We start from the raw sequence: 21,556 nt of genomic DNA, 5'->3' as shown, positions 1-21,556 counted from the left end.
CCCTCCAGCAGTGCCCCTGTGGAGCTGCACGAGGGTCTTGCAGCAGCAGGAGCAGACAGGAGCCAACCCCAGCCCTGAGGAAACACAGTGTGAACCCAGAGCCTGCACCAGAAGGGGCTACAAGTGGAGCATCTTCACCTGAGTGCCTTCTGCTGTGTGGCCAGCAGCTTTCACACCTGATAGCCCTTGATCTGCTGGTCCCTACAGTAGCAGCATGACCTTCACCAGGGCAAGATTCTGTGATTCTCCACAGCTCAGAACCCCCTCCAGGGATGGGGACTCCACCACTGCCCTGGGCAGCCCTCGAGGGGAAGAAATTGTCCCTTAGGTCCAACTTAAACCTCTCCTGGGACAGCCTGAGGGATATTTTCCTCTGATCCTCTCAGCTCCAGTATGAACTGTCCGTTAGATTCCCACACTCCCAGATGAGATCAGACTTTGGGCAACCATTGAGAAGACACTGAGCATGTCAAAACCAGCATCCTCTTCAACTAGGCTTTTGCTGGAAACTACTCTCCTTTCAGCAGCAGCACCTCACTCCCATTTTCTGTCCTTTAAACCATTTATTCCCTTTCAAATCTCAACAGTTTCAAGCAAACCTGGCTGCCTTGGGTAAGGAGCTTTCCTTCAGAAGAGCCTTGCCTGTGGCCTCAGCCCGTGGCTGGTGAGACAAGGCAGCTGCTGTGCCCTTCCAGGAGCCACACGTGCTCACAAGCCCATCCCTGGCACAGGCAGAAAGGTGCTTTTCCAACAGAGCTGCTCTGGAGGAAACTCATTGCTTCTTGCCTCCATCCAGAGCCCTGGGGGAAAGCACCAGCCAGGCCATGGCACCTCTGCTGTGGTGGGATCAGGCTGCTGGGACCAACAGACATTGGACCATCAGGCTGCAGAGGATCAGAGCCACTGGCCACACGCTGGCCCCTGGCCTGGGGGCAGGTAACTGAGACCCCAGTGCAGCTCCCCCACCCCCACATGCCCTCTCCTGGCCCATTCCACCCACACAGCTTTCACACGAGGTGCTTTTTTCCATCCCAACTTCATGTTTTCCGTCCACAGGAGAGAGAATCACTGAATCATTTTGATTAGGAGACCTGTAAGATCAAGTCCAACCATCCCCCAGCACTGCCAGGTCCCCACTGCCCCGTGTCCCTCACACCACATCTCCACGGCTTGGAAACCCCTCCAGGGGTGGGGACTCCACCACTGCCCTGGGCAGCCTGGCACAGCCCTGGGCAACCCTCCAGGGGAAGAAATTGTTCCTCAGGGCCAACCTCAACCTCCCCTGGGGCAACTTGAGGCTGTTTCCTCTTGTCCTGTCCCTTGTTCCCTGGGAGCAGAGCCTGACCCCCCCTGGCTCCAGCCTCCTGCCAGGGAGTTGTAGATGTGGAGCTGTTGTAGGATGCTCACCCAGGGGCTCTGCCCGTGAGCTCTCACTCTGCCCACACGGGGCTGATGCCCAGGGAGGTGCTGGGTTGCATCACCCTATTGCTGCAGTGCTGCTGGCTCCCAGGCACTGCAGGGTTGGAAAAAATTAAAAAAGAATTAAAAAGGAAAAGAAGAAAGAAAATTGACATTTAAAAAGCCCAGGTCGTGCAGCAAAGCTCCCTTGTCTGACTGGAACAAGCTGGCCCAGTTTTAGGTGTGCACCGGCCAGATGCTGGAGTGGAGTTTTCCTTCCCCAGCTCCAGCTCCTCCCCGTGCCACCCAGCAGGGCTGAGCAGCCTGGGCACTGGGCTCCTGGCCACGCTGCAGCTGCAACCCCCTGGTGACCTCGGTGCCCCTGCCAGAGCTGTGGTGCCAGCACTGCCCAGCGTGGCACAGAGGCACCGAGACCCCCCAGACCCAGTGCCAGCCCTGCCCACTGCCCCACGTCCCACACTCAAAGGGTCTCGGTTCCAAACTCCCACCCCCAGTTTAGCCGAGACCTAAACTCAGCCTAACACTGCTGGGATCAGTTAAACCTGACCTCTGGAGCTGGCTCAGACCCCTCCCTGCTGGGGCTGCAGGGGGAGGTGCTGGAGCCTGCAGGGGAGGGCTGTGCTCCATGGATCAATCCCTGCAGACACCCCCGTGGGGACCCCTTGGCGTGGGAGCAGCTGCAGCCCTCCAGCCTCACCCCTCTTGTCTCTTCATCCCCACCCCTTCTCCAGGCCACCCCCCAAACCCCACGGCTGGTTCCAGGCCCTCAGGTGTGATGTTTCCCAGGGATTCAGGCTGCTCTTTGCTTGGCAGGTTGAGGAGCTCCAAGACAGCACACAGGTTATCTTACAAAGGAGATTTATTTCATTTCATGAAGCTTATAGTACATGCATCGACTGAGGAGAGTACAACAGTTAACAGCAGGGCTGGGGTTTGTCCAGACTTCCATTAGTGTTTCTGGAATAATCCAGGCCAAATGAAAGAATCTTTTGCCCCTTAGAAAATACAGTCATCCTATGAGGAATGTTTGGGGTTTGTTTTTTTCCTGTTTTCACTTTAATTACTCCTCCCCTACTCCTTGCCCTAGAGCTGCATATAGCCCATGCTCTGGCTTACCAAAAAAGGAGGCAGGAGAGGAAAACCTAACACACACACACACACACACACTCCCCCCATAGACCTCTAATAAACCACTGAGATGGGAGGACCGAATCTAGCTCTATTCAGAGAAAAAAAACAAAATAAAAACACAAACAGAATACAGGGAATAAAGCTCTTACAACAAACCAGAGGCAGTACCCTTTAATAATTTTCCTAGATAAAAATGTTTTAGGCATCGTTTGATGAGATGCTACAAATTCCTTTTTAGTTCTCATTTTGATGGGTTGGAACAAGCAGCTGGATACATTGAAATAATGACATCTAAAAATAAGAAAAATATTGCATTCTTGTCAGTGTCTGCTGGATATTCTCTCATACCCACCAGAGGAAGGTGTGCAGTGCACCAGTGACTGCAGCCTACTGTAGGCTTCACACCAAGTACAGATACACAGAAGCAGATGAAGTCCCTGGACCAGGCTGGCACGGCAGAGGTCAGGCTGGTTTGTTTCTATGCAGCAGAGACTGGCTCTGATGTCCCCACTCAGTCCCCTGTCACTTGTGTGGCTTGGCCATCTGAGGTCTGGTTGGTGGACTGGATGAACATGGGCTGGGTGATGTCCTGGCCTGCAGGCATGGTCACTTGCTGGATCTGGTACAGTTGCTGAGGCAGGAGGAAGCAGGGCAAAGAAACAACTGTCAGTTCTCATCACAACCAGCACCAGCTCCCTCCAAGCACAAAGTTGTGCATCCCAGAATCCCAGCATGGTGAGGTTGGGAGGGAACTCTGGAGATCATCTCATCCAACCCCCCTGCTCCAGTGGGTCCCCCACAGCAGAGTGCCCAGGATGGAGTCCAGGCAGGTTTGGAATCTCTCCAGAGGAGACTCCACAGCCTCTCTGGGCAGCTGCTCCAGGCTCTGCTCCCTCCCAGCAAAGAAGTTTCTCCTCCTGCTCAGGTGGCACCTCCTGGGTTCCAGTTGGTGCCCGTTGCCCCTTGTCCTGTCCCTGGGCACCACTGACCAGAGTCTGGCCCCAGCCTCTTGCCCCCAGGGGCCCTTTAGCTCTTGCTCAGCCCTGCTCAGATCCCCTCTGAGGCTTCTCTTCTCCAGCTCAGCAGCCACAAGGCTCTCAGCCTGTCCTGGCACAGAGATGCATTAACCCTACAACTGTAGTGGTGGCATTAACAGCAAATCTCAGGCCCAAACAAAATCTGCCCCCCTTAAAAATAATCTCCAGGCCATGAATTGCCACTAAACGTTTGCTCATAACAAAGTAATTCTGTGAATTTCTGATGCCCAGACTGAGCTCAGGCTACTTACGCACGAGTCAATAGCTAGATGTTAAGACCTTTATTCCTAAACTGGCTAGGACTAAAAGGCATCCCACCCAGAGCACAAGGGACTAATTTGGATTAATTTGGAGTGAGTGCAGCAGAACACAAAGAATCCACCAGAATTAATATGGGCACAACATCCCCTTCGCCTGCCCCCAGTTTGGGTTTGGTGGCAGTGTTTTGTCAGGAGGAGCTGATTTGTGAGGACACGTGGACTTCAGGAGAGCCTTTCCAGCCCCTGATGTAGCACCAAGGAGCTCCATGCTCTTACCTGTCCATCTGTGAACTGGCTGAACTGCTGCTGTCCTTGCTGGACTTCTGTCTGCGTGATCTACAAGGGTAAGAGAAGGATGATCACCGACAGCACTTTGGAGAGGGTCAGAACCCTGCTAACAATATTCTGCTGCTGCCTTTCAAGAGCTTTTAGACTTTTTCAAACTCCATCACCCCACCACGTGGTCAGACACAGCTCAGGCTGCCAGCCTGCAGTCCCGCCGGCGCTAACGGCGAGGCAGGACCGAAGGATGTGGAGTCAGCTGTTCCAACCACACACAACCACGTCCTCCCTGACCTCCACGAGGAGGCCGTGGCCTCCAGGGCCACCGAAAAGCAGCAGCCTTCCCATCCTCCAAAGGCAGAGAAGAATCCCTCAGCGACCGGTCTCAACAGGAGTGAGACAAGCTGCTGGCAGCGCCGCCGGGCTGGACGCGTCCCCTTGGCCATGGCTCTCCTGAGAGGCTGCAGGGCTGCTCCTCCCTCACCCGGCCAGAAGAAGTAAAAAGAAGGTTGATGAAGTGAAGTTTTACCTGCAATCAGCTCAGAAGCAGCATGAGCTTTATACAGCGAGACACACACACGTACATATAAGCATGCACCTTTCACATACAGGGAAAGGAGGCTTCTGCTACGCTCCTCGCTTCATTATTCTGAGGAAAGCAACAGGAAGGAAAGAAACGCAGGAGCCCTAGCCCAAGAGTTGGTAAATTCTCCTGGAATTTTGCAGTTTCAGGAGCTAGGGAACAACACTTTACCAGTTCATGTCAGCCCTGCCGTTGTGGTGCGTACCTGCTGCGCATTGGTTGCAAGCGTCTGGATCTGCCCCTGGACTACCTGGGTGCCTGACACAGGTTGGGCTAAGCGGATATACTGCAGCTGGCCAGCATTCAACTGAACCTGGAGACAAGCGGAGGGGGCAGGGAAAGAAAATTAAACAGGTAACGGTGTAACCTGCAACACACAAACTTCCCTTCTTGTTTCCACAACAGATGACACCGGGGAGCTTCGGCGGATTCACAGCGGAGATGAGGAACTACCAGGGGCGCTGCCAAAGCAAGAATGAAGTCCACAGAACTCCTGCTGCTCCTGAAGTAAAACCCCCAAGGAAGCCCAGCATTAATCCTGCTCCAGGAGGGGGGTGGGCTGTTAGTAGCTAAAGCATATTAAGTGCTCAGGGAGCTTGGAGAACACTTATTATTCGTTTTGGTTAGAATCGAGTTACTGCTTCGATGTATCATTGCACATAAAGAAAACTGTCATGAGCTAGCTGCACATCGTGACACTTCTACTATACCCTGCCAAAAAAATACTAAAAAATACATGGGAAATTTTCACACAAAGCCAGCAGAGATGACAAAACCCCAGGATATACTTGGAAGCTTTTAATGCAACTCTCTGCCAATACGTCAACTCCCACCTGGCACAGGTCGGTACTTTCTGTGTCAATACTTGGTGTGTAACTTTCAAATGCAAATTTATTTCCTACAACCCTGATCTTGCCAGGGTAGATGTTTGGGGGTGTGGGATATGCAGACAATGTCACCATCATCACCTGCAACAAACAGCTCATGCACACCTGAGAGGCAATAAAGAGGTCACTGTGTGTTTGATACTACTCTTGAATTTTTCATTTTGTGTTATTTAACTTCAGAACATTTGGAAGTTAACAAGTCTGGGTTAATTATATAAAATAAAAAACCTATTTTGAGTTTTCTTCATTTTAAAAAGGGGAAAGGACACATGGAATACCTCAGAAAGGGCTCACTGACAAAGGTTCAAGTGCCTACAACGTGGTCTTGGCATCTACACAAATGCCTCTGACTTCACCAGCTGTGTCTAAAAGCTCCAGTATTATTTCAAGAGCAAATAAACTCCACACGGGCACAAACACTTCAACAAAGATTTTGGTTTAGTTCAGCAAAGATGGTGTTTTCCACGCTGGGGGCTTCCTGCTCAGATTTTAGCTACACTGCCAACTGAATGGCTGAGAGCGATTTAGAAAGAGTATCTCTCCAGAAATGAGATTAAACCCCCCAAAAACCTGCCCAATTAGGTCTAGCTGAGACACAGATTAAATTTAATGCAAAATTAATGTGGACAAGCAAGTGATCACCATTTAATTGATGTATAAACTTCCTTCTAGTTTCTCCTCAGATTTATAAAGAAAAAAAAAAGTCACCTTTCCACAGGCCACTCGCAGTCCTGCAGTAAGTGGTAAATCACAGCAGAGAAGTGTACACAGTGTCAGGAGCATGCAGAAAACCAGCAGAGAACATGAACATGATTCCCTCAATGCTCCTGCAGCTGCCAGAGGCACTACCAGGCTTCTGAGAGCGTGTCAAGCTGTCAGCTCTGTGTTATGAAAGGCCCTTCGCTGAACCTGAGCAGTACCAGAGTGAAAAGGAACTACCAGACGACAGCACTAGCTACACCAAAAGAGAGGAGCTCGAGGGGGAAGTGAGGAAAGCAGAGCAGAGGGAGTGCAGGATGGGCAGCAGCACAGGAGAGAGCAAGGACTGCAGTTCTGTGGAACCAAACAGAAAGCACTTTTCAGGCCAGGAAGCTCTGGCAGAGTGCAGGGCTCCAGGTTCTACTTCACTGCGCTCGCTGGAGCTGAGCACGGGGGAAGGGGCTTCCTTCAGCATGAACTGTGATTCTTCAGCATGCCAGGATTAAGAAGAATCTTCTTAATTAGTCAAAACTGTATCTCTGCTAGATATAGAAGAGCGAGTTGTGGCTGTTTTATTAGAACACTGCTCTCAAGTTGCTCTGTTGTGCAGTCTGACGATTCCCAAAGGCAGAAGGCAACACTCTGTCACCTGGTAGGTTCCCATCTCACATCTACAGCATAAGAAGCTTCTGAGGACCACTCACCACTGCCTGTTCAGAGATGCTCCCAGGCAAGAGGAAGCAGAAGCATGTTCTTGGCCAAAATCAGACACTCCTCAAAAGCCTCCAGCCTCACACTCCTAAAGCACAGGACCACTTACAACAGAAGCCACCTCTGTGGAGAACAGGACCTTCTGCAGGAGGTGACAACCCCCTCACAGCTACTTCATCAAGAATCCTTTCTCCTAGCAGATCTCTAAGCCCTCTTCTTGTAGGGAGCTACAGCAGTCCCTGGAAACAACTGGCAAACAAGCCTGGACTGTTCTTCTAATGCTGAACCAAAGGAGGATGCTGCAAGGTTCAGGACTGTTGTAATGGATTCACTGAGGCTGGAGGTGGAGATCTTCCAAAATGCTTTGAAGAACAAGTATCTTGAAGAGATTCTTCATCAGGAAAGGAAAAATAAAAGAATGTAGAAGAAAGGTAGTGGAGAATGCAGAGGAGAAAAAAGGCTGTGTAGTAAACCACTGTATTTGGCAAGCAACCCTCTCCTTTCTGACCAGCACCCTAAGCCAAGCAGCAAGAACCAGCTGAAGACAAGAGACAAAAAGAATTTGGAAGCAAGTTGGAAAAATCTGGCAACACCCACAGTCTAAACTGTTTTCAAGATACTCCATCAAAGCACAAACATTTGCCAGCAGTACAGAGGGAAGCTCAGCAAACCTTGGAAAGCAAAACCCTTGTGAAAGATCAGTCTTGGCCAAAGTGCAGTGCTTGTCTTGGTCACTTGGTCTGACCTGTGGGTTGCTGGTTAAGTACACTGAACTGGACAGGTTGGGGTCTGGGGTTTTTGGTTTTGTTGGTTTGGTTGGTTTTTTTTTCTGTAAGAGGTGTGAAATTTTCCAGATGGGAACCAAAAAGACCCAGCTTTGTTGTGCTAAGTTACAGAGAAGGAGGGGAAAGGTGACATTTTTTTGACCCACGTGTTTACCTAGGACACATGCCAGGATGTTCCTGCTGCTGGGTCCTCAAAACCCCACTCTCAATGCCACAGCAGGTCTGTACTGATGTGAAAGTGAGGAGATACCTTCTGGTTCTGCAAAGCCATTCCTCCCATCAGCTCAAAGGATTTTGTAGAAAAAAAATTCTTATAACATAAAAGTTTATTAATAACTCACAGATGGCACCTTTCCCACTCAGTCTGCCAGGTCATGACTTCAGATTGCAGAGGCAGAACCAAGTAAAGGCAAAAGGAGGTAATTATGCTTTATTGAAACCATGCTGTAGTAAAGAACTAAAGCTTACCCAGGAAACGTTTTATTTATTGCTTCCTAATCATAACTGCTTCACTCAGGGGGAAGCATTTGGAGTAGCCCACGAGTCTGCACTAGATGGGCTACATTTATTTCCTCCTTCACCTCACACTGGGTTAGTTTTCCCTCTCTAGGAGGAGACACACCACTCAATCCAAACGTCCTCTTACAGGTAAAAAGCATACATATGGAGCCTCATGCCAGAACACCAGCAGCCAGGCTGCTCACCAGGCTCTTAGAGGTTGCTGCTGGTGGAATCTTACCGGAATCTGCTGGATTTCTCCCGTGTTGGTGATGATCTGCTGCATGACTTGCATGGTCTGCCCAGTTCCACTCTGCGCCTGCTGGGTCTGGCCTTGGGGCTGGGCCTGCACTATCTGTACCTGCTGCCCCTCTCCAACCTGCATCGTCACGGGCGTGCTCTGCGTTCAAAACGGGGACAAGGACCAAGCAAGGGCTGAACACGGGTCAAACAGCCACACCACACACAGATCCTAACAGACAGGCTGCATCCTACACCCACTGCTGCTGCTTGTGGCTTCCACCACCACCTAAGGGAACCCAGGGCCTAGATGACCCTCATTACTGAGGTATTGTGACCAGGACATGCATTTCATACTGTTAGTGACTGTTCTGAGCAGTGACAACAGGACACTGCACTGTTTGAGATGAGTTGAGGGCCTCGCTGCCCTGCAAAGCCCCCGAATGCTGCTCTTGCCCCTCACCTGCCCTTGCTGAGGCTGGGCAATGATGATCTGTCCAGGCTGGATCGTGGTTGTGGACGTGGTGGTCTGCTGGCCTTGCTGCTGCCCCTGAACCTGCACTGCTGCAGGCTGCTGAGCCAGGGTGAAATAATACTGCACGGGCTCGGCGGGGGTCACGGCCTGACGTACCTCCTCCTGTGGCACAGGTGAGAGACAGGTAAATGGGGAGGGAACAGCCTGACATCCAAAACCCCTCCCCAGGCGTGCTCCATGGGAAAGCATCTCTACTGCCCTGTTTGTAACATTTCACTAAGTAAACCTGAAAGGATAAATCAAGATGGGTTTCCTCATTTATTCAGCTATATGGAAATCAAACCCATTTCTAACATCCTGTAGAGAATAACCTAGTCACCAATTTCATCACAAGCAAAGGAGCAAAATTACCATAGCTGAAATCCATGCACCTCCTCCTCAGTCAACTCCATCGTTGCCTGTTATCTTAACACAGGATGACTTGCAAATGCACCAGGAAGACTTTTACAGAGCCTCCTCTGTCAACAAACCCCTCTTCCTAATCTACGTGCCCAACACAAATCTCAACCTAGCTGTGATGTGAAACCCGTGGGAATAAAAGCCATGGACCTGATGTACACTCGTGCCTTTACTGATGTGTTTAAACCCAGCTCTTCCAGAATGATAACAATTCCATCCTGCACCGTGGCTGAACAGCCTCATTATGCTGGTAGCAGGAAGATCTCAGCAGTGTGAGGAAACAAGGCTCTGCTCTAGCTCACGCTGTCAGGAGCACAGGCTGCAACACTGCTCGTTTGTTTTATCTAAGCACGTCTTGAGGAGAGAAAAGCCCCTTCTGATTAACCATATTTTAGGTGAAGAAGTAGATTTTCAGAGATTATGTTAAGTGGCAAGCCATTAACACTCCAGAATCCAAATCCTTCAGCTCCCCAGAGGAGCAGTGGGATCCTGCACCCTGCCAGACGTTCTCTCCATGGCAGAAGGCGTAAACAATCCTCTCCCAGCCACCTCCAGGTCACAGCTGAGAGTGTAGGATGTTTACACGTGCTACAACATGGTACATTCCCACTCACACCAGTCTGCTTGACTCCCTTGCACTAAGTGAGGCTTGCTCATGGATTACCTTCAGTATAGCCAGCTGGACAGGCAAAGAAACGCTCACATCAACCAAGATCAATGTATGTTGTCTAGATGGGCATCAGGCTGGAGCAGAAGAGCCCACTGGCTTGAATAAAGAAAAGACTCTTGGGAGGTTTTGCAAGGGTCTACCACAAAATACCTCCCCCCAAAAGATCAAGCTGTTCCCAGTTGACTGTAATCAAGAAGCAACTCCTAAGCCTGCCTTGCAGAGCTTATTCCACACTATTAGCACTATTCCACAGTGCTGCAAGCAGCTGTATCAAACTCCAACAGCACTTCCACACGTGGTAGTTCACCAATTATTCCTACTCCCTGCACCAAATCCTTTGCAGGAGGGATTAATACCAAATTTGAAATATATATTCAGCAGGGCCCATGTCCTGTTCACCATAAAACCACATGCACAGAAGAGCTGTGGCTGTTTCTGTGCAGCCCAGTCCTTAGATATGTTATTTCTAGAGCAGTCCAGTCCTCAATTCCCTGCTGAATCCCCAAAACAATGAAGGGAACCAAGCACTTCTGTTAAGTATCTATTCCAGCTGAAGTTGCATGTGCTAGAGGGAAAGATGGCTTTAAATACAAATCTTCCTGCACTAGGTTGTATCCCATCGTGGGCCATGTTTTATTTTCAAGGCACAGCTGTAGTTTCCAGAGCAACACAAGAGTGATGGTTTCGTTCCCAGCTCTTCCACGTAACCAAGACTAACTTGTCAAACAGTCTTTGCTGTGGTAGAGATGAAATACAGATTGCACCCTCAGATGAAGAGTGCAGAGAATTTGCAATGCCAGAATTGTTAACCTGTGTTACTTCAGGCTGCAGCCAACTCACTGCAGCTTATCAAACTGAAATGGGGTTTTTCTTTCCCCTAGTTCAGCAGAGCACTGAGAGTTGCTGGCCAGGCTGCTGCTTTGCCTTTTTATTTAACATCAAACCAGTGATCTCTGGATAAACCATCTCTGCTGGACTGCTGCAGGGAACTCACTGAAGGAATCCAGGTCCACAATGGAACTGCTGGTCTCTGTGCTCACAGCACGTATCTTTTTGAGTGTTATCCAGGATTTAGACTGGAACACAAGAAAACATGTCAAAGGAAAGAATTCCAAGCACAACACTTGCCAGAAAGATGGTTTAGTGTGCCAGCCTCCCCAGCAGCACTCACTAGAGAGGCTGTTAGAAAGACAACCTTGGATTTTTTCAAAGGCAAACACACTGCAAACCTTCAAAAGTATCAGAAAACCGCTTGAAGGAATTGTTCTAAACTGCTGAAATTTGCTGTTGAGAGATGAAATTGCTCCAGCTGAGTCCTGGGTGATGATTCCAGGAGCTGCTGAAGAAGGTGCAACACTGTGGAGTGGTTCTATCTACCAGGCAACTCATAACAGAGAGATGAGCAGTAACTGAACTGGTGAATTTTAGCAGCGAAACACCAAACTTTCAGAAGAAGGAGACTATTAATTAGCCTACCAGGAGCAGCATCTGTTTCTTTGTGCATTTGAAGCAGCAAGGCTGAGCTTCAGCCCCACCTCACTGTGCTTCCAGCACTAGCTCTAACACAGAGGAGAAACAAGTGCTTTGTAAACCAGGAGCCTAAGTTGAGTTGCCATGATCTTGTGCTCAGACGACTGCAGCAGCCTGCTGCTGTAAACATCCGACTGAAAGCTCCTTCTGACACCTCACAGCTTCCAGTCAAGGATGTTTACAGTAGCAACAACTGCCCCAAAGGATGCAGGAGGTGGTACTTCCAAGCAGAGAAGCCTCTTTCTCCCTTTACAAATTGAAGGATGCAGACTGAACACACTTTTTAAACTTTTAGCATTGATAACGTTTGGTATCAGAGCTCTCTGTTAAGTAAATCTTCAAGTCAGACTTCTGTAAATCTCCACTCAGGCTCTCCTTCCATTAAAAAATAAATTTAAGAACTTGAAAACTACTGTAAACCAGCATGCAAAAAGAGGGAGGCACAAACCTCATGTTTAAATCTGATTCTGTATTGCTTTATCAGCTCTCTCTTAATTAGATACTGAATAAACACCAAGGAAAGGACAGAGCATCCAGGCAGCATTTTCTCTCTCACCTGCCTCTTTGTAGGCTTCAGCTCATCTCTTGGAACAATATCAATAAGAAAGTCAAACTGATCAAACTTTGTAATGGCCACAGCAATGTCATTCCTCTGCAACAACACAAAGAAAAAACAGTCTTCAGCTTTAGGAGTCTGCTTTGTCCCTGGACAAATAAAATGAGAGCTTTAATTGAGTCAAGTGAGAATGTCTTCACTCAAGTGGTCAAGCCAGGTGGCAAGAACTTTTGTGCAAGAAGAAGGTGCTTATCAAACTCAGGCTTTTACAGTCATCTGCTCACACACCAGGCTCTCCACAGCAGCACTGCTGTAATTCACTACAGCCACTGTGACAACCACTATCAGCTTTTCAGCACATTAAAAAAAAAAAAAGTGGGGATTCTTCTAAAAAAAGTAAAAAAAATCCCAAAGATATCTGAGAAAAAGCTTTGCAGAAAGAGCTGGATGACTGCTCCATGTCTTAGTGGCAACATATGCAAAACCCAGGAGTTTGGGATGGGATTAAAAAAAGAATAATAATTTAAGTATTACAGTATCTTATTCAGGGCAGGGGAATCCCAAAAGATGCTGAGAGAACAGGCTTCAGCTTGTAGAAGGGCAAAATGGTTAAAAGAAAGCATGAAGATTAAAACATCTACTCAGCAAACTGGCCAAACACGTATCAAAGAAAGGATGTGCAAGAGCCAACAAGCTCTATGAACAACTGGCAAGGTAACTATCTTCTTAAAATGGCTTGTAACTTTACTTTTATACCTTGCCTGAAAAAAGAAAACCAAAGAACAGCATTAGGTCAAAGCATTAAGGATCTAAATAAAGAGTTACCCAGCAATAAGTCACTTAAATGTATTCGCTTAAGATCTGAAACAAGCCCCAAGATTAAAGAGCTGAATTTCTTAAAGAAAAAAACAAACCAAAACATATTCTGTCATTTTAGAATTCTTGCAAGCCAGCTTAAAAAGTAGGGCTAATTCAAGAAGCTATTAAAAGTCTCAGTCTCATTAGCCAAAGATAAATTTGCAAAGCATTTATATGAACAAGATTTGAGACAAAGATGCCCACGCTGCCTAATGAGTACCTAACATTTAATAGACTATCAGGCCTCTCATTTCAGCCTAGTTGACATTTCTAAGCCTCACACTGTCTTGGCATTTAATTGCCAAACAATGATCACGTAGAAAGCAGGAGAGAAGCTTCTTTTGTTCTGCAGGCAGCATAGATTATAAAATATCTTGACCAGGAAGAAAACTTCCACTGAACAGATGTATCTCCTGTTTCAGTCCCTGTGCTGAGGATAGGGTTCAATCCAGTCTCCTCAGGAACAGACTTGCATAACTCAAATCTGGGTTAAGCAAGTAGCTTTAGCCCAGTTTAGTGGCAACCCAGTGGCTAGATGTCCACTCAACAGGACAGCCTTGGACTGAGATCAGGTCTCCCTGCCACCACAATGAGTTCTGCCAAGGGCCTAAATACCACACACAACCTCTCACCTCTGACCAAGAGCCTGAACTGATGGTTATTACAGCTTCAAGTTCTGGTCAACAGGTAAGGCTAAAGTGAATATCTTTCACCACCCCAAAAAAGATCATAAAAAGTTACAGTTTACTCTTGACCCACTAAAAAATGATAATTGAGGGCCTCTCAACCCAGAGGTAACAGTGATCTGTTTCTGTTCTGGAGGAGGGTGGTTTTGTTTTCATTGTTACACATTTACTGACACAAACTAAACACTGACACCAAAATCTACAGGTTTATGTTAGAACTACTACTACTGAAAAACAAATCAGAAGTTCAACAGCTCTAGCAATCCCAGACCTGACAGCAGGTCACAGTTAGCTGCAGCTTGGGGCTTCTGGGGTGGGGTTTTAGTTGGTGCTGCCTGGATTATTTTTTTTATTTTTAAAACAAATTAAGTCTAAAGCATTTTAGTTTGTGTGCACGGTGCTTTGTAGTGATACACACAGGTACTAAGGTTACTGTCTACAAAACATGCCTGATGTTGTGGAAACAAAGAGTTGCAAACCAGTTCCTGAGGCAGCTCCCGTTACCTGCAGCGTCCTCCGCTTGTTGTCCTCCGTGTGTATCCACGCCCTCAGAGTCAGCTCTGTGATGAAGATCTGAGCTGCCTTGGCAAACAACACTGGAGCTTCTGCACTGATCATCTGCAAGTGGATTTAGAATTTCAGTTTGCACTCAGGACTCCAACACTGCCCAGTGCTGGGCTGAGTGGATTCAGCACGACGGTCAAAGCTGAGCTGGGGGAATTTCCACAGCTGGGTGTCTGTGGGTCTGACAGTCCAAAGAGTTACCAGCCTCGTGTTAAACACAGTGTTTAAGAGTCCTGGGCACCCAAAATATGTCTGGAAAGTCTGTTTCCTCCACGACTAGTCAGCTGGCAGGTCCATAGTGGGCTGGATGCCAGCAAATGGCATCAAGGCAGAGTCACAGAGAGGGTGTCACCCACCCAGCAGCTCCTCCTGGCAGTGCCTTGGCACCATTTGGGAACTGAAGAGGACAGCTTGAGGGCTCCTTTTAAAATCTGGTCCTTATTTCATAGGGGTAACATTTATATCATTTGAAATTAATGCAGGAATTGCAAAGGAGGATTGGAGGCCTGAGTAAAGACTTTGCCTCAGCAAATTCCTTTTCCTGAAAAAGTGTCTAGCTCAAGTTTTACTCAAATTAAGCAGTTTCACTATTAGCTGGCTTAGCATTAATGCTTACTGCCTAGTACAACCTGCTCATTAACTAATGTCCCAGGCAGGCCAGAGACTTCCCCCCCTGCCCTAAAATCTCATCTTCCCCTTCATCATCATCAAACATTTGGCATTCCTTGGGTTCAGACACTGACCTGGGCCCTCAGAGGCCTGGGTTTATTCCCTTTCCCAGCAGGATGAATAGCTCCCTTGTACAGTAAGACAACACACACCTTTTTCAGGGCCTCATTTAAATGTTAAAGGTTGTCCTCAAAGAAGGATGATGTCACATTGAGAAAACAAAGAGGACAGTGCAAACCTTTTTTTTTCTTTTTTTCCCTTTTAGGAGTTAAGTGTCTGAACAGCTTTCCAATTCCAAAACCAGGGAGGGCTGGAGCAGGCAAGAGTCAAACCCTGCAGGTCACTCCTTTCTCCTCCCTTTTATGACACCAAGTTGTCATCAGTCGATTCATGTGCTGGCAACCCCAAGGGTTCAGCTCAAATACTTGTATCAACCCCACCTTATCCACCTAAATGATTACTTCTTTTTCCAGAAAACCTGAAATAGTGTAGTACATATTTAAGTGATGCCTCTGTTCATACTAAACCCTCTATAGATTTATATAGAAACAAGGAGGAAACATGAGAAAAGACAGTTAAGAATTAGGAAGTACCCAGAATTACACAGTAGACTGGTACTGACCACAAGAAAGCAAGACTGCAAGTCTTCAGCAAACCTCCCCAGAGATTTTGTTTTCCCAGGTCAGTTTAATTATACAAGGCCTGCTAATATTGCATTCAAGGCAGCCGTTAAAATGTGCTTTAAAAAGAATAATAAATAATGATAATAAGATGTAATGACTTGCAGGGAATTATAATATCCATCAAAAGGATCATAAATACTTAAGAAAAAACCCATGAGTGTACCTTCACATCTTCATCTAGTTTCATTATCTTCTTAATACGAGCCAGAGGGAGTTCCTGAACTCTGAAGTCTTTCTGCAGAGAGATTTATATTTGAGACTCTTTAGTGATACTTCACTGAAAACAAATATAAGATAAGAAATGTTAAAACAAGCCTGTGTTGTCTATAAGTAACGCTGATTATATTTATAAAATAACTTCTTTTCTTTGAGGTATAGCAGCTTTTCCTCAGGCTCAAGAATTCTTATCTGCTTTTCTGTATGTTATACTGACATAATTCTACTTCAATCTTCTGTCAGACACTTGCATCTACTGTTTCACCTCAAAGTTGAAGTCATAGAATCACAGAATTGTTTAGACTGGAAGAGACCCCCAGGATTGAGGCCAATTATAAGGGGGGTTGGAGGTTGCAGGCCAGAACAGAATGTTTCTAATGTTACACATTTCTGCATCTATTTATATTTGAAGCAACTAATTCAATTAAGTGTCTTGGGACCTAGAAACCATTGGAATTTACAAAAAGTCACAAGAGAAAATGATGGCAAACAAGAGCTACATGGGGCCACAGGATGAAAACTTCTTTGCTTTATTTTACTTCCCTGTTGTCCAAGACCTTCTCTTCCCAATGGAAGTGTCATGGAAGAAGAAAAGGGAACTCAGTTCTCTAGGGAAGAAAGCACTGGGAGAGATGTTAGTGATACAAAAGAGGGGAAAAAATGCTGAAAATGCTCTTTTCTATTGAAGGAAACTCTGGAGGCTGTGCGTGGTCCAGCCAGCACTCCAGCAGGAGGCACTGTATTTAACTTAGATATTAAAAATGATATATCTTTATGTACATTATATGTATTAAAAAAGCATTCTGTGCCCTCATGCTGGAGAGAAAGGTGAACATCATGGTCCTGCTGCTCCAAGTAACATGCTGCAAATGAGCAGCTTTGGGGCGTGGGGCTGTTTGTGCTGCAGCACCCCACAGGTGAATGCTGCATTTTGGAAGGATTTGAGGCAATGAGATTAGAGGACATCCAGGGCTTGGACCTGGGCTCGAACACACAATGTGCTCAGGGTGGCATTTTCAACCAGTAACTGCTACATAAACAAGTTAAGAGGTTGCTAGAGCTTGGGAAAACAACCTAAAGGGTTGAGGGGTTTTTGTTGCTGTTTCAAATTTTTTTCTAAAAGCTCTTTCCTTTTGAAAAGAGTCTCCTGAGCTTCGAGCAAGCCTCAAAGATGGGGATGAAATTTGTAATCTGTGAAACTCTTAGCAGTCTTAAGGATATTAACTCCTATGAACAGCAGGACTGCAAGTAGAGGTGCACGGGTACAACATTATTAAACCCTTTAGAGAAGGGAGACAGTGGGAGAAAGGAGAACAAACTCCAAGCTCCTTTAAGGCAGACAGGCAAACGTCACACAAAGAAGAATTAATACGCAAGTACCACGGTGAAGGGAAGCGTGACCACTGCTGGCTACCACCCAGCAGAACGAACTTCAGACACCAATTCTTCATCTTTTCTTTTTTCCAAATTAGGTCTCGATGTTTTCCCAGGCCTCTTCTAACTCACTGTGGAGCTGAAACACTCGTTTCAGCCCAGTCCTGCTGCCCATTTCTCCAAGCCTAGGCTACAACCCTTGCTGTCCTCTCGGGCGGAGGACAGGGAGCTCTGGTTTGCTCCTCTAAAGCAGCTCCCTTGTTTTCTTCCCCCCACCTTGAGTTTTAGCTCCCAGCAACACGTGGCAAAGGCACAATCCCAGGCAGAGACAGCCCCAAAAAGCAGGCGACCCAAGCAGGCTGTGCACAAAGGGCTGCTCTGACCTCCACTCCACAGCACGTGCAGATGAGCTCTAAGTTCACTCACGTCCACAGCCACGGGAGCACTCCCAGCAATGTGCTTCAGGGTGGGATTACACAGGGGACAACCACACAGGAATGTTTTGCAGTGATCCCTTTTCCTTTCCAACCCCCCTTCATTGTCCTCAGTGAAATTTTCAATGACTTACTAGCTTGCAATGCAAGAAATAGATTCATACGACAGTTAAAAATTAAGCTGCCCGTACTTGATAAGCTGCATAATAAACCCCTTTCATGTGGAGATGAAGACAAACTACAGCTCTTGAACACAAGAATTCACTGCTCTGAAAGAGGAAAGTAATTAATTCTGGTTATGCATACAAATTTCTACATCTGTTTCTTTAATCAACTATCTGCACACAGGATGAAAAAAAAGAAAAAGCAGCTTATCTTCAGACTAGTGGATTGGGGTTTTCTCTTTGAAGAGCCAGTCTTTGACTGGAGTTCTTTTGTTTTCAGCTCTGCTAAAAGCAGAGGAGTGTGTTTTCAGGAGCACTGTATCACAGCCATCCATCAACCTCTCTTGAAAAGTCATTTTTATTACATGCCCTTGTTCTCAGGTACATCTCTTTTGGGGACAGAAAAATAAAGAACCTCCTTAGTCCAATTGTTGTACCACTCCCCATACAGGATTTATTTTTTTTTTAACCAGATGTCTTTACATTAATAAAGGGCATTATAACAATGCATTGGGCATTCAGGTTCACAATTCCAGGCTCCTCACAGGAGATAGCTCTGGGAGAGAGCAGAATAGTCCTCTACTGAAGTCTAAGCTCAAAAAGTCATTCACAAAATGAAGTCTGCCAATAGCAAGGTGTTTGAATTTATGAAGGGGAGGAAAAAATGAAGCTGTATTTTGAACAGTGACATCTCCCAGGGTGTGCTGATGTGGCCTGTCCTTCAGTGTGGATGAGGGTTCCCTTCACATGCTAGTCACACATTTTATCCCACAGAATTTGCACGGCAGTTAATGCCATGTTCTCAAATCCCTCAACCTTCTGTTTGCTAAACCAGCATATGGCAGCTACAAGTATACCTATAGCTATTTTAAAATCCCTTTTCCCCCTTAAAGAGAACATAATTCCCCTGCAATTCTCTAGAAAGCAGCCACAAGTCATCATTTAGCCTGTTAAAAGAACCTTTGAATCAGCTTTGTCCCCTTGCTTTGCCCAGAAAGAGCTAAGGTGTGACTATTCCATCTCTTCATGCTCTGAATCAGCGGCATTCAGCCTATCCCTCAACTTTGGGCAGCAGTAGCCTCAAGTCAAAAGCCTAAACAATTATTTATCAGCTCTTGTAGCATGCAAACAACCAACTACTGGATCCCACGGGCAGCAGGAACACATCCCAGCTGAGCTCCACCTCGCTGCCAGGCAGGAGCAGGGCACTCACCACGGTGAGGTTGCGGATCTCCTCCATGACTCGTGGCCAGAAGGACTGGAGGCTCTGCTGGGCATCACTGTTCCCAGCCGTGCCAAAGCCACCGTCCGTGGACATGCTGGGAGCTGGGAGAGAGAAAAAACAGTGTTAGTGATGAAGGGAGGGGAGGAGGCTCCCAGAGATTCCCTCCAAGCCCCAGGAATACAGGAAGAGGCCAGCCCAGCTAATCGCCCTGGAAAACTGTCAAAATAAGATATGCCAGTCCAGGTCTCCCAGCAACAATGCAGAGATACCACAGCCTCTGGAATCTGTGTTTAACATTTTATTTATTTTTCCAAAGACTATAAAAGAACATTTAAGACAGAAAAAAAAAAATTGAAAGCCAAAATAGCCTCTTTATTCCTCTATTAGGACTCTGCCTTTTCACAAGGAGTTACAAAACGTAAGTGATGCCCTGTCACAGTTCACATCTATTATAAAATCACTTTTCTCTTGGCTTCTTAGAGCCACAACAATGCAGGATACAGCAGTAACCCCCCCTCGAGTTGAAACCAGAATGTCAGTATGAGTTTGTTATTATTTCTTAAAAAATGTGCCTGTTTGAATGTGCTTCTGTGCCCCTTTGAAAGGTGTCAGGTTTTGGGGCTTTCCATTATTTTTAAAACACGCTCTCTCCTTGGATAGAATCAACAGCAGAAATTAACAGCCTGTGCAACACAGGGTGTCAAAAGGACAAAGAATGATTTAAAATTCAAATCTTAATTGAAGCAGTTTTTAAGAAGCCCCCAGGCCTGGCATTTCGTGCTGTGCCACGGCAGGATGTTGAGCAAGCCTGGCCCTGAGGACGCTGCCTGCGCAGCTCGGTGTCGTTGTGAGCAGCTTCATCTGCAGGGTTTATTTGCAGCGTGCACCCACGGCCAGCAGGAGACAATCCAGGGACCACAACCAGGTCCAGACTTCCCCACAGAGCTGCGGGTGCTGCAGTGAGGAGGATGAAGAGGTCAGGGCACAGCACAGATCGACCTCGTCCCTGGGTGACCGAGACGGTGCCAGCCCCTGTGGCACTGCCCAAGCACGTTCCCAGCCCCAGCTGACACAATTCCTTTCCCCCCCGTGAACTCCCAGATGCCTTTTTGACACGGAACTCTTGAAACAGCTCTGGTTAATATTAAAACAAAGCCAGACACACAACTCAGGCACCCCTTGGAGCACCAAGGCCAGCCCTGCTGGCTCCCTCTGTGCTGTCGGGATTCCCAGCAGGAGTGGCAGCGTGGCAGGATGGGGGAGTTCTGCCAAAAAAACAGGACATGGGACCTGCAGAGACCCAACCTGACTGGACAGGCCTTGGTGCTTCCCAAGCACTAAAAGCATCTTGGCAAACAACAGGAGAGTCACTGCTCACTCCTCAAGCGAGCCGAGCAGGGAAGGTGGCGAGACGCTGGCGTTGGAAAGCTCCTGGGGTCTCCCAGAGCAGCTCTGAAGTGTCCACGACTGACGTGCACAAACAGCACATCCCCGTGGCTCTCAGCTCACAGCAGGACACAGGGCACTGCAGCTGCTGCAGGGAAGGATCTCCAGACACACACTGGTACTTGTGGGTCGCCACGTACTGGAAAAAGACACGGGGGCAGCTCATGCTCTGCCAGAGAGGCACAACCCCCGCTTGCTTTTCACCCTCCTGGGGAAGATTTATCCCATCCCAGCCCCTCCTGAGCCCAGGACACATCGAGGTGCCAACAGTCATTTTAAAATCTGCTATTCCAAAGCAAAGACAAGCCATAAAATCTCACTAAGGGATCAAAGGGATGAACGCCAGAGTAGCTGGTTCCCAGCAGCCTTGGAACGCTTCTCTCTTGCTTCCCTCCGCCTGAGAAGGGGACACAGGAGGTGTGGGAAGAGCCAAAGGGGATTCTGACAGGGGATGACAAAGAGGAAGCCAGAAGATTTGTATTTCCAGTCTCAAAGCAAGACAGGAAGAACTCCAGGTAAGGAACTTAGGGAAATAACTGACTGACAAGTTACTTGATGACTCTCAACAACTATTTGCATTAGAACACTATCCGCCTACAGACTAAGATACTGCCAGTATTTATAGGAAAATATACAGAGCTAATATTCTAACAAAGTGTTAAATTGGCATTTGATTCTCCTGGCCTTGATCTGCACTGTCAGATGTAGACAGGAAAAAAAAAAATAGTTTAGGCACATAAAAAAAAAGCTAATCCTTGAAATCTGCTCTGCACTGGCAAGATTTCAACACTCACACCAGACAGGGTCTTCTCTGCAACTGGAGATGCAACTCATCCTGAAGAGAAGCCAGGTCACTTCTCAAGGCTTTATTTAAAAACAGATTCGTTGCACTGAACCCACTTAAATGCTGTACTGGAGTAGAATGCTCAACGTAGCCCCAAGAAACAACAGGTTAAAAAAAAGGGAAAGAAAAGCTAATGGAGCAAATAGGAAGAAAATTCCACCACTCCCACTT

The 21,556-nt window shown here is 47.2% G+C and overlaps 1 protein-coding gene across 4 annotated transcripts; it reads right to left on the bottom strand.

Moving 5' to 3' along the window:
* Positions 1-2,830: 2,830 nt before the first annotated feature.
* On the bottom strand, positions 2,831-19,928 carry NFYC (nuclear transcription factor Y, gamma). 4 transcript variants are annotated; one of them, XM_008950354.1, is made up of 10 exons: positions 19,885-19,928; positions 19,084-19,189; positions 15,846-15,917; positions 14,271-14,384; positions 12,223-12,318; positions 8,996-9,169; positions 8,534-8,692; positions 4,918-5,025; positions 4,124-4,183; positions 2,831-3,181 (listed from the first exon to the last, which is right to left on the bottom strand). In XM_008950354.1, the coding sequence occupies exons 2-10, from the start codon at positions 19,186-19,188 to the stop codon at positions 3,062-3,064; spliced, it is 1,008 nt and encodes a 335-aa protein (XP_008948602.1). In that variant the 5' UTR covers position 19,189; positions 19,885-19,928; the 3' UTR covers positions 2,831-3,061. The 4 variants fall into 4 exon arrangements, with proteins under 4 accessions (XP_008948602.1, XP_008948598.1, XP_008948601.1 ...); XM_008950350.1 differs by lacking the exon at positions 19,885-19,928 and having other exon boundaries at positions 19,084-19,195; XM_008950352.1 differs by lacking the exon at positions 19,885-19,928 and having other exon boundaries at positions 3,062-3,181; positions 8,534-8,590.
* Between the last annotated feature and the right edge of the window lie 1,628 nt (positions 19,929-21,556).

Source organism: Merops nubicus, unplaced genomic scaffold (genome assembly GCF_000691845.1).
Source record: "Merops nubicus isolate BGI_N331 unplaced genomic scaffold, ASM69184v1 scaffold15312, whole genome shotgun sequence".
In the NCBI taxonomy this organism is placed as follows: Eukaryota; Metazoa; Chordata; class Aves; order Coraciiformes; family Meropidae; genus Merops; species Merops nubicus.
Note: the sequence above shows the minus strand (reverse complement) of the source record. Positions and strands in the feature narration are given on the sequence as shown.